We start from the raw sequence: 12,252 nt of genomic DNA, 5'->3' as shown, positions 1-12,252 counted from the left end.
GGACAAGACTGAAGCGAACGAAGCCCACCAAACTTTTGCCTATGACATCAAGAAAGACAAAGTAGGACAACCCACCCGGAAGGAAATTAACTTCTGGAAATGCTAGCAGGGAAGACTGTTTAAGCAGATGTAGGCCATAGGCACGAGGGAGGAAATATGTTGACAAAGTTCTACACGAAACCCATGATAGCCTTGTTCTGTCTTTGCTCGTATGACTCATGTTTCTTACTCATTTAAGACTAAGCTAAACAACATGTGTATTTCTATATGCTTGAATATCAGCCTATATAGGAATTTAGAAAAGAAGCTATCCTGTCTCGAAAGCAAAGCCAAGGTGTGAAGGAAGCATCCAGTGCTCACTTGCTGCAGTTAATGATGATATCTTCTGGCATGATGCGTCTCTTCAGCATGCCCATTTTGGGATGGTTCCCACGACCTCGGAAGAGACCCGGGGGTTCAATCTTAAAGTTGGCGATCCTCTCCTTGTGGTTGTCCATCACACAGTAACCATATTCCTTCAATAGCCGCTCATTCTCCTCTTTGATTTTCTGGAACAAACCAAAAGCAATGATGGTATGGTATACACAGCACCACACATCTCCAAATGCAAAGACTTAAAAACACGTTTATATTTGCACCGCAGTAATGCTGAAGACCCAACTCAAAACCAGATCCCCATCATGCCAAGTGCTGTATCAACACACGGAGCAGCAGTCTGTCTAGAAAAGCATTCATAAAATGTGAGCAGCACAAACTGGAAAAAGGGAAAGAATGTATGAAAACTCTCTTAAAACTTGTATTTGAGGGTAACAGATTAGGGCTGGTGAAGACAGCTACAATTTTGCCACAAGAGAGGCATTTACCTCTATCCATGTATCACAACTCCAAGGGCAGCCCCAGCACAGTACTGCTGCTTTATAGTCCATATTCAGCATCTGACATCCACTGGACTTTACATCTTGCCATTTATGTATAAGAACTCAGACTTCTGTGTTTGAACTCGCAGAGGAAAGCAGGCAGAGGAATGTCTCCAGTCTGCCGCATGTCAAGCCTGTGTCAGCAAATGGTCTCACATAAGCAGAACACAGTCTCCTAAGTAAAAATGTGCTGAGATTTCACTGCATACTTCTGTGCTTGAACTCTTAATTACACAGAAGGGAAAACAAAAACATTGCAGCTCGAAATAAAACATCTGACCCACAGACACCACTGGTGTGCTAGCTAAGAAGCTAACAGAAAAAGCCACTTCTGCTCCATTGTAATAGCCACCACGGATGGGAACTGAGAAGGGCTCACCCATGTTTATCAAACAGAAACACCAGTAAGATGTGGGCTCGCTATTTTGGTAGGACCCCTCTGACCCCAAAGGCCATTACTTCCAAGCTACCAGGCCCCTCGCTCAAAGGACAATTACTGTAGTGTTGCAAAAGATCAACAGAGAACTTGGGGCAAGTTTCCAACTTCCATTGCAGTAAGTCTCAGTCATCTAAAAACTATTGAATTTCCTCCCCACAAGCTGCTGTAGCCATGCTACTAGAAAATGTTCTTCCTTGCAGAAAGAAAATTTTTATTCAGAAAACTGCGTTACCTGATATTTAAGATTTGTTCTCTCATTTTATTCATTTAATGTCATCACTGCATCCCTTCCACCACCCCCAGTTTTGCCCTCCAAACCCAAGGAGCTTCTAAAATGAAAAACTATCCTTAACTGAGTATCCACTGCTGATTACTGGCCAGGGACCAAGGCTCTTATGGATGTAGCACCTCTGATTCTCTTTATTTACTTAAGCAGGATCAGGAGCTTTAGCCCTATCAGTATCATTTTAAGTCAGGATGAAGATTCAGCTGTAAACACAGTGCTTTGCCTGACCTGAGCTGCACAGTAAAGATTCCTACAGTTAACATGAAAGTAGTAATTTGAAGGCTAGTAAACACTGACTTATAAACAGCAAGGCAGGCAGAGAAATGATTACACAAAGATGTTTACAAGCCAGCTAAGAATCAAGAATTCCCTCTGGTACCTGTTTCTCCTCCTTGGACATCTGTTTCCTAGCTTCCGACTGAGCTTTGAAATACTGGCTCATGTGGGTGAAGTCACACTTGCTGAGGTTGGTGATAGTGCTCTTCTCTTCAGAGGTCATTTCCTTGCAGAAGGAAAGTAGCGCTTTAAGTTTTCATACAAAGTAAGTTTTCATGCATAGTAGAGCTTACCCTACCCCAGGCAATTTAAAGAGGAACAACAGAGAGGTTGTCACAATAAACCCCCAAGAATGCCCCAAATCCTGCACATGCTCAGTCCAGCTAAGGCCAAAGAGAAAAGGACAAGCAGCAGAGCAGATGGAATGCCAGCCTTCCAGTGGTCCGATCTCCGTGAGCGCTGGGCAAGGCTGTACCGCCTCCCAAGGCACGCTCACACTCAACAGTGGCTGGGACTGTTGAGGGGTAGGGAGAAAAATCTAGTAACCCATCGACGAAAACTGCATCAACTGATCGAACTGTTCGATCTTATGGCTGAGGACTGAGGTGAAGTTCTGAGTTTTAGGTCTTTGGAAGGGGCTTCCTTCTAATATAAAGCTGGCTCTTCAACAAGGCATGTAACAGTCAGATCAGCTATACCCCATCCTGCTGTAACAGGCAATTTTGGCTGGGAGGAGTCTGACTTCATCGGTTTACAAAGGTATTTATGACGGGGTCCTTCCTGGTGAAGGTACAGCATAATCTGAGAACTTCACAGCTACAATGAGGCAGCTTCCAGTTGCCTCAAGCTAACTTTCCTGTAGATGGGACAGCAGGCCCAGGACTACATGCATACCTTTCTCCAGTCTTTGAAAAAGTTTTTCCTGAAGATCTCCTTTGTAGTGTACTCATGATCAAGCATTTTTGCAAAGAATGTGGCAACTTCTTCTGCTTTGGTACTCAGCTTCATGACTTTACCTACAAAGAAAGGTTTTCTTGTTAAAGAAAATAGTAAACAGGAACTGAAGCCAGAAAGAGGCTGTAGTAGCTACCTTAAAGGACACCGTGTTTTTACCACAAAGAAGTTTGTCTTAAAAATATTACATAGTACAGCAAATTGGATTGTCGAAGGAAACAGAAGAGCACAATTGCTTGACTTTCATCGCAAACATTTTGAAAAAAGTTTCCTCTGCAATCTAAACATTAAAAAAAAGCAATAGCAATCTGATGTGAGACAGGTCTGAGACACACAGGGCAGGAAGGGGAAAAGGCCTCCTGCAGGAAACCCTATGCTGAGACACCCCAGTGGTGTGTACGCTCCTGGGCAGATACTGCTGTTTGAAGTGCAAGAGGCAAGGGATTTTATTTAATTTCATATTCCGGCACTCAGACATATGGAAAATACAGTCTCTGTATTCCTCTTCTACCCACAGAGGGACTCCGCTTTCGAACACCCCTCCTAGCCTTTAGCTATTTCTAGCCAGGAAGAGCCCTTCCTATGGACACACCACAAACAGGCTGGAAAGTGATGCCAAATATTTAACTCCCCTCCGTTGCAGGGAAACGTGTCAGGATTCTGCTAATCGTTCCCTTTGCTGTGGGAACACACTCCTGTGCCTCCAAATCAGGCTCAAAAGCCAGTCATTTTTAAGAAAGACTGAGCTTTCAGTGAATAGAGAAGTCACACTTCAGCTTATCTGCAAGACTGCGGTACAAAGGGAAATTGCTGCAAAGGAAGACTTTAAAACACAAAGGAAAAGAGGCTGCTTCAACATCGAAGCTGTGGATTCAACATCTAACATTCCTATCGAGCGGCTTTTTGGTCCAGATCGCATTCCTGGTGACACATGAGGCACCAGTGATCCCTGTGAAGGATTTTGCATGCAGCTCACATCTCCAGCTAGTTGCAAGAAATATTTAAAGTCCCAATGGTCTGGCAGACAGTCAACACCTGTGGATTTTTTAAAGACCATTTTACGGCACAAAAGTGCATACAAGAAACACTACTGTTGATTCCATGCTCTTGGGAAAAAAAACAAACCAAAACAAACCCTTTTGATTTACTGCATGTTTTAAAAAGTTGCATCATCTCCAAAATTAAAGCATGGGAGTCAGCTATAAAGCCTTAAGATCTATAAACCCTCGTAAAACAGGACTTAGCAAAACGTCCTCCCAACGATCTGAGAATACTCCACAATTAAATTAAACCAACAGTAACTGCCAATTTTTAAGCTGCAACCTAAAATACAGTATTTGTTTGCTTATAACAGGAAATGGGGGAAGGGAGAGACATCAAGGGAAACTGCTTTTCCAGGCTGCAAGTCTAGCTTGAAAGAGGCTATCAAGTCAGTAACATTTTACAGGACTAAAATGACTGATATTTTTCCCAAATAGCTGAAGGCTCAGTCACCTTTATCTAACACTTTAGAATATATTTCATTGGACTCAATTTCCTCTTTTTTACAAAGGTTTGAAAAGGCTCTCAGTGACAGGGCTGGACATTTAAGAGAAAGAGATTTATTTCAGGGGCATGAATATCAGTGACCTGACTTAAAAACTGAAAACGAGAGAGTGACCGGGGCACATAACAAGGAAAAGAGTGGCCACAAGTGAAAAGCAGCTGCCACCACCTACACTCTTACCTTGCCCCATCTACCGGAAAGCACGTGAGTTCGAGCCATCTCAGGGGTACGAGCAGTAGCTTGTAACCCACAGTCATGCAAACACATAGTCAAGCCCTAAAAGATGGCTTTGGCATTTCAAGCTCCTTTACCGAATCTGCCACTGTAGGCACTAACAATAGCTCCAGCAGTCATTGTGTTAGATGAAAACAGGCAGTCTCGCACCGCAATGCAATCACTAGGCAAGGGACAGATTCCTCCGGTGAGAGCCTGCGGCCTGGCAGCTGGCTGGCCAGCCATAGCATGATTATTGGACTCTACAAATCATCCCAGGATAATCTTGAAATTAGACAATGCCTTGTGAGCACAGACAGTGGCTCTCAGCAGCTGCTGTGTAAATCAGACATCTGAATTTTTGCCTGGTTTCTCAAGGAAGGCTTAGGTGATTGCTTTATTTGCCAGAGTCCCCTGCCCACCCCGTAACTGATGGGCCTATTGATGAATCTCTGCCATGACAGAGATTGCAAAAATCCCCGCAATTCGTAGAGGTTTCATGAAATAGATGGCTAGATAGAAGAGCAGCTTATTGCTGCCTGCACCACAGGGATAGCTACAGTGTAATTTGCCCCTCCCCCTCTCTAGACAGCAGGAGAGATATCATACATTCTTCAGTAGAGGAAAAAAATTTCCAACTTTGTATTAAGTTCTTCTCAAACCATAAGAAAGAAGTCTGTAGACATCACCCTGATCACTGTGCTACTTGCTTGGAGATTGCCTTTAACGGGACACAATAGGTTTATTTCACTGTGTTGCTGCTGAAGATGAGTGCCACCTATTTCTCAGTATTTAAAAACACTGTCATGTCACATGAAAACAGCATGTTGCTCCTGGAGGAGTTCCATGCACAGATGTCCCCTTCACCAAAAATTGTGTTTTCATCCATTCAAATGCCTCCCACTTAATTCAATCCTGAGTTAATTTGATCCTTCATTTAACATGATCACAGGACTAAAAGGAAACACACGGGTCATCAAGTCCAGTCTCCAGCAGACATCACATCATATAATCCCTTCCACATGAGCCACTAACAACTAGTCAGCCCAGTATATTAGAATCCCACATCAATTACTTCTACTACACACAACGGCTGGTGAGTGGGACCATGACTTACACCAGAGGTCTGTGTCCTTGAGGTCAGGGTCATCCCATGCATTCTTGCAAGATTCTAATCATCTACATCAAAATTCAATTGTCTTTTACTCCGCTCATGCCACCAAATGATCATGAATTTTATCACAGATCATGGAAGTTGCAACTCATAAGGTTAAAGAAAACAGAGGAAGCCTAAAGGTGACCAGTGATGAAGGAGCTACAATTATGTACTCTACCAGTTATACTTCGCTACTCTCAGGCATAAGACACTCTCACACTGTTAAGTAACCCAAGAGATCTACCACCGTAACAGAGCGAGAACAAGTTCACCTCTGTCAGCTTGCTTCGCAGAATTCAGTAGGCTGTTCCTCTACTTCCACAGATCTTTCCTTCACTTAGTTGTTGAGGAACTTCTTTTAAGCTAACTACTAAAACCAAACCACCTCCTTATCTCTTCAGTCCCCGGAAGAATGCCACTATACCCTGACAATGTTTATTTCTCTTCCCAGCAAGTGAAAATACAGGTTAACTCACCATCATAATAAAACTTGACATTTTCAGGCAGAGGTTCATATGGTGGAGCAAATACAGGACCTTTATGCTCTAGGAACTTCCATTTAATGCCTTCAGGGTAGCGCTCTTCTTCCCACCTTCAAGACAGAAATATGAACCAATACAATTTTAAGCTCCTAATCTTCATTTTATTACTATGTGGGTATAAGAGTATGCTAAAGAAAATCAGCAAGCAATCATTGCTTTGTCAGGCACTGACCAAGTATAAATATTCAATGCACTATCACCATTTATTTTATTTATTTATTTAAAAAGCACAGCCACATCCATGAACAGAACACCGCGGGTCCCAGGTTATCTGATGACACCGCAGTCCTCACCTCCCACTTACTGCTCTTTTCACAAAATCACACAGCTGAAAAAGCTTAGAACTTCAGAAAGAATGCAGCCTTGTAAAGCAGCTAGGATCATGCCAAATTAGAGCCAGCTGCGATCTAACAGCAGGTCCAGGATGCCTGCTCAGCAAAGCCAAACAATTGCAGCATATTATGCAGCTGCTTTCAGATATGGACAAGTATGCCATTAAGGGCAGAGATAAAGAAACAGATGTTCATTTACGACCTAAATGAGAACTAACCTGCTCAGATGAGAAAGACTGAAACCTGCTGTGTCATTTTAAATTCATTCCGATTCTTTGGGTAAGAAAAGCATACTTGAAGAAAAACAGAGTTGCACAGAAAAATTGCAAGCTTGCCTTAAATAAAGCACCTCTCTAAAAATGTTTTGCAAATGATGCATTGGGGATCACAACACAGCAAGGTAGGCGCCACCAATCCCACATTCCAACTGGTCAAACTCACAGGGTCAGCAATTCATCTACAGAGAAAAGCGGTCCCGCCAGGCCAGTATCCTCCCCCCCAGTTCCCAGTATCCCGTGCCCAAGCCACTGATTCCACACTCCTCCCCTCCCCTCTACACTTCTTTCATGATTACCAGAACACTACCGCTACATGCTGCTGGCATAGGATTCCCTGCTGAGAAAGGCTATTTTACCTTAGCGATTAATCAACTGAAAGACCATTAACCTGTCACAGCACCCAGTCTTTGAATTGCCAAGACAACTTTGTTGAGCAGCCATGATGAAAAAAAAAAAAGTTTAAGCTTCCCTTTAGTGTCAGCCCTACGGAGCAGTCCCATCCTGGATGTAACAGCAGCTGAAAAAAAGACATTCATGTACTGCATGCATCTCAGGAATGGTGATGCACAAATACCGATCACTTCATCCCTAATGAGATAACAGGGTCACTGTGCAAAACAGGGTGGAGGAAAAAAAAAAAGAGCTTCTGCTAGAAGACACTCAAAATGCTTCACTGGTGCCTGTACAACCATTTAGGAACAACGACACACTGCTTTGCTACAGCTAGAAAGGCACCACCTTTGACTACAGCACTAAATCTGACTTTTTCTTGAGAAGCACAGTAACACCTTTAACAGTGAAGCACATAATCCCAGCTATCAGTACTGAACTTGCATGTCAGATTTCAGTCCCTGGCTGGGAAGAAGACCTGAGTAAACTATGTTGATATAAAAAACTAATATTGACATTTGAAGTCTAGGGCCCAAATATTTACATTCCTAATGATTGTTTTTTAAATTAATTAGAAGCTAGAAGTCTAAATATTTTATCAAACATAGATCTAGGATCTTCCACCCAGAAGCTCTTGCCAGCAAAATCAATCTACACCATTCACCTCTCCTCCCAGCCAGAAAAAGGTTATCCTCTCTGCCAATGAGTAATTTTATTCCGGTAAGAAAAAATGAGGGGATCATTCACAGTAGCTACTACTTTACAGGATAGCGTTGTCATTCTTGCTTTTCAGCCATGGCTTTTAAGATTTATCACTCTGGTATTTACTTGATGAGAAATTCTCCACCCATTCCTGTTCTTTTATAAAGGACGCATGCAAAAGGAGTACTAGAAAGGTAGGAGTCTAAATAGATGAAGCACATTGTGCTGTTCGGGAGGGCTACAAGGAAGCATGGGGTCCATGGAGTAGTTTCTAAGCCCAAAGCTACCAGAAAGTTTGCCACAAGAAGCTCACAAACCATTCCAAATCCCACCTCCACCTTCCTAAACCTCGTACGTAAGCATTAGGACAAAAGGTAAAAGTGAGCCTCCTGAGGTTAGCCAGTTTTTCATCCTCCTCTGGTTTTAAACAAAAAGGGCACTAGAGCAACATTGCCCAAGGTAGCTCCTGGTCCTAAAGCAACGTTCTACACATGATTATGTGGGAGCAAGGAGAACGCTGCCTATTAGGAAAGCTGCTTTACTGATTTCAGCAGAAACTGTGCTAACCAGTCATACAGGTTCCTCAATTAAATCCCATATCAAACACGTCTAAGAATGCCAGGGTGGCTCGGTTGGGGGAGGGTTTTCAAGTAGAATGAAAATAGACAAGATTTTTAGGAAAAACAAAAACAAACCACAAAATAGAATATACCTCAGGGATATGTTATTTCAAGGGAATGAACTTGCTGTAACACAAGGTGGGAGAAGTGCTCATAATGTATACTTCTGGATCACATATTCTGCACACGCTGACAGGGTGTGAAAATGACCTCTAAAAGAGCTCCACACGGTGATGAACGAGGCCAATGCCTTGGAAATGTCTAGCATCAAGTATTCACATAAGTGAGGAGGAAAATGCTCAAGGCAGCAAGCACTTGAAGAAGTAGTCAAAAAAAGATATCAGACATCCAGAAAATTGACTCAGATGGAACACAAAATGCCTTTAAGAGACACCACTGAAGTGCAGGTGAAACCCTGTCCAGCAAAGACACGCTATACAACGCTGCAGATGGACAACAGGAACATCAGCAGAAGGATGCAGTTACCTACTGCCAAATTTTGCCAACCATGCTTTCAAAGGCAGTTTTCCTCAGCAGTAAGCACAAGTCGCAGAGCTTAAGACAGCTACCTGGGACTGTGCTGCCAAGGCAGGTGAGGGGAGAACAGTACAGCTTCCCAGTGAAGGTTTGCTGTTGAAGATACAGACTACAATAAAAGTGAGCTGTGATAACAGAATATTAAGTTAAACAGAACCAGCAAGGGCAGCTGAGACAAAGCCAAAAAGACAACAGATCATTCAGACTTAACAAGACCTTCTGTAGCTTCCTATTGCTTCACGTCCCTGTAATTTGTTAAGGTCAAAGCACATTAAAAGATGCTGTCAAAGGGATTGAGAAAAAAAATGTATGGCTCAGAAAAAAAAAACCCCACCAGGACAGTTTTGAGGAGGGGCCTGAAAAACCAAACTTCTAAGACAGTATACAAGTATTTAAAAAAAAAAAAAAAAAAGTCAATGCTGATGTTCTGAGGAAGCTGTGACAACCAAAAAGAAAATGTGCAAAGACTATAAACACTGCAGAAGAATTTTTCTTTTTAAAGGTGAATCAATAAGAGCAACCATAAAGGGCTAAAAGACTGAATCTGAACGGATTGAAGAAGACTGCAAAGGCATTCCCAGCACTACAGATCTATAGCCAAACTATCTGAGAAAAAATGCTCATGGAAACATCATCCCCAAAACATCATAAAAATACATTACAGGAGGGCAGAAAACGCACATGCTTTTGAAAACTACACATGCATTAAACTGAGGGAAGTACTAAAGCCCAAACTTCAAAACACACAAGTAATATCTCCTCAAATCTAGCAATAACAATAGCTTAAGTTACTGTTGACAGTTAAAAAAATATCCAGCAGGTTTCTTACACAGAGCACTACTGATGCAGCACAGGCCTGTCTTCCAAATGAACCAAAAAGTTCGGATTTTTCTAAAAAAAAAATTTAAAAGCGAGAGAAAGCACAACTTCAGTTGCTCAGCAATCTTACTTTAGGATACTGGGCAAGACAGAAAGTGCTTTCCATTCAAAACTTCTTTACAAAATTAATTTTCCAAACAGCCAAAGCTTAACTGGTCACTTGATCAGCTTTCATTGTTGTGCCAGAGGCAGGAGCAGTTTTGAGAGGCACACAGTTGACATCTAGCCAGAATAAAAAGGTGGACATTCACTCATGTTGTACCCTCTAAATAACACAGATAAGATCTACTGGAATACTAGGTAATACATCTGCACATATTTATGTATTCCTGCTGATACCACCAAGCCTACAAGTTTTCATATTGCTTTGAAAAGTGTCAGCAAGGAGCAGGTTCTGGGCACAAGAACACCGATATCTGACCATTACAGGTAGCCTCTACATTCTATAGATAGGACCCGCCCCCCCCCCCCCCCAAAAAAAAAAAAAAACCCACAACAAAAAACAACCCCACGAAAAACTTATTTCTTGTTTTAGGTATACCAAAAAGGTATTTCACTTCTACTTCACAGGATGAACATAGCAAATGAGATATTTATTTAGAGCTTACCAAAAAGTAAGCCAATTATTCAGAACAAATCCTCATGAATCAATGGAAGAGAAAGCCAGACGTGCTTATTCAGTCAGCATGCGTGGTAGCGGGGAAAGTCCAGGTGCAGAGGGTAGCCTACACCATTGATATATAGTTACCATTTCCATTTTTGCTCCTCCTCTTTTTTAGGCTTCTTTCTCTTGTCTGCTTCGGGGACTTTCTTATCTTTGCTCTTAGCTTTCTTTGCTTTGCTGTCCTGCAAAATGAGTAAGAATCTGTCAGAACAGCTACTCTATTTCCCCACTCCCAGAAAAATGTTTTAAAACTGAAAGACTGCCTCTTGGGGTATATAAGTGACCACAAACAACTGAATTCCTGTGGCCTCACCACATAAATGTGCTCTTAGATCACTCTGTTAAGTCAAAGTCTGCTGATGTTTTACATCAAATTATTTTACTTTACGCTTGGGGCACGCTAAGCGCGCACACAGCCCGTTATCCTGCCTCACCTGGTAAGTGGCAAGGCTGGGCCATAGTTAAGATGATTGCTTAGTTACAGAAACACCCTCCTTGATCTGCACTAGTGTATCTAGTCTGGAAAATGCCACAGAGCACACTTACACCACTGTGAGGTGGCTTCTGGGAACATACTGGTATATGCTCGCTACACAGACACTTCCATCGCAGTGAAGAATCAACCATGTTGCCAGGGGGTGCTTGCAACATGGGCCTCACAAGGGTATCTTTGTTAGATGTGGAGTGTAGTTCATTAGTCTCGAATTACGGTTAACCTCTCTTTGCCAAGTCCCTCTCCAAAGAAATTTCCACCCTAGGCTCCAGCTAAAAGCTTTAAGCGTCTTTCTAGCAGCTAACCTTCGTTTCATTTCTGCTTCTGAGCTGTGCTACATCATCTGTGCAACTGCCAGATGTTGTTAGTGAGGTTCCTCCGCCCTCGGCGAGCTACTTAACAGAAGGACTGTGAATTGCCTGGAACCGGCTGGAAATTCACATCCTGGAGGCATCTTCTCCATCCGTTGTTTTAAAAGTAGGAGAGAAAGTTTTCCTAACGTTTATGAATTGTGGCTCAGGTAAGTTAACCTGCAACATAGGTGGGGATCTACCACATTCAGGTCCTTGCCTCCCTACTCTTGAATCAGATTCCCCCCTGCTCTGCAAAATTCAACACCAAATTGCCAGCCTTGTTTTTCTTGATCATAGAAATAAACCAATCTTTCAAATTACCTCTTCTTCCTCTTGTTTCCTTTTCTTTGCTTTCTTGATGTCTTCTGTTTTGATTTTCTTGGGTTTGTACTCAGCACTGTAAGAACAAAAAGACTAACTGATTAAAACAATCAATTTTCCAGTATAAAAAAAATAAAGAGAAGTCATATACATACAAAGCTTGTATGCACAAGTTCACAGTATTTCTGGCATGTTTAATTTCTAAAGAATATAATTTTATGCTCTACTCTCACAGAAGACTGAATGATCCCTGATTCAGTCTACAAAACCCTAAAACCCTTAAGCTGTTACTGTGAATACCTCTCCACAAGTTTGCTGAAGCAAAAATCTTCCTTGAGGAAGAACTAAGTCAAA

The 12,252-nt window shown here is 42.2% G+C and overlaps 1 protein-coding gene across 1 annotated transcript in view; it reads right to left on the bottom strand.

Annotated features, from left to right (window-relative positions):
- Positions 1-12,252, bottom strand: part of TOP1 (DNA topoisomerase I) — a 67,274-nt gene that overhangs the window by 10,173 nt on the left and 44,849 nt on the right. The window contains exons 7-12 of the mRNA XM_009961147.2: positions 11,899-11,974; positions 10,816-10,913; positions 6,264-6,379; positions 2,813-2,934; positions 2,022-2,144; positions 361-548 (exon numbers count right to left, since the gene is read on the bottom strand). Coding sequence (XP_009959449.1) covers positions 361-548; positions 2,022-2,144; positions 2,813-2,934; positions 6,264-6,379; positions 10,816-10,913; positions 11,899-11,974 — 723 coding nt within the window. The remainder of the gene's footprint in view (positions 1-360; positions 549-2,021; positions 2,145-2,812; positions 2,935-6,263; positions 6,380-10,815; positions 10,914-11,898; positions 11,975-12,252) is intronic.

Source organism: Leptosomus discolor, chromosome 17 (genome assembly GCF_034619465.1).
Source record: "Leptosomus discolor isolate bLepDis1 chromosome 17, bLepDis1.hap2, whole genome shotgun sequence".
Classification (NCBI taxonomy): domain Eukaryota; kingdom Metazoa; phylum Chordata; class Aves; order Leptosomiformes; family Leptosomidae; genus Leptosomus; species Leptosomus discolor.
Note: the sequence above shows the minus strand (reverse complement) of the source record. Positions and strands in the feature narration are given on the sequence as shown.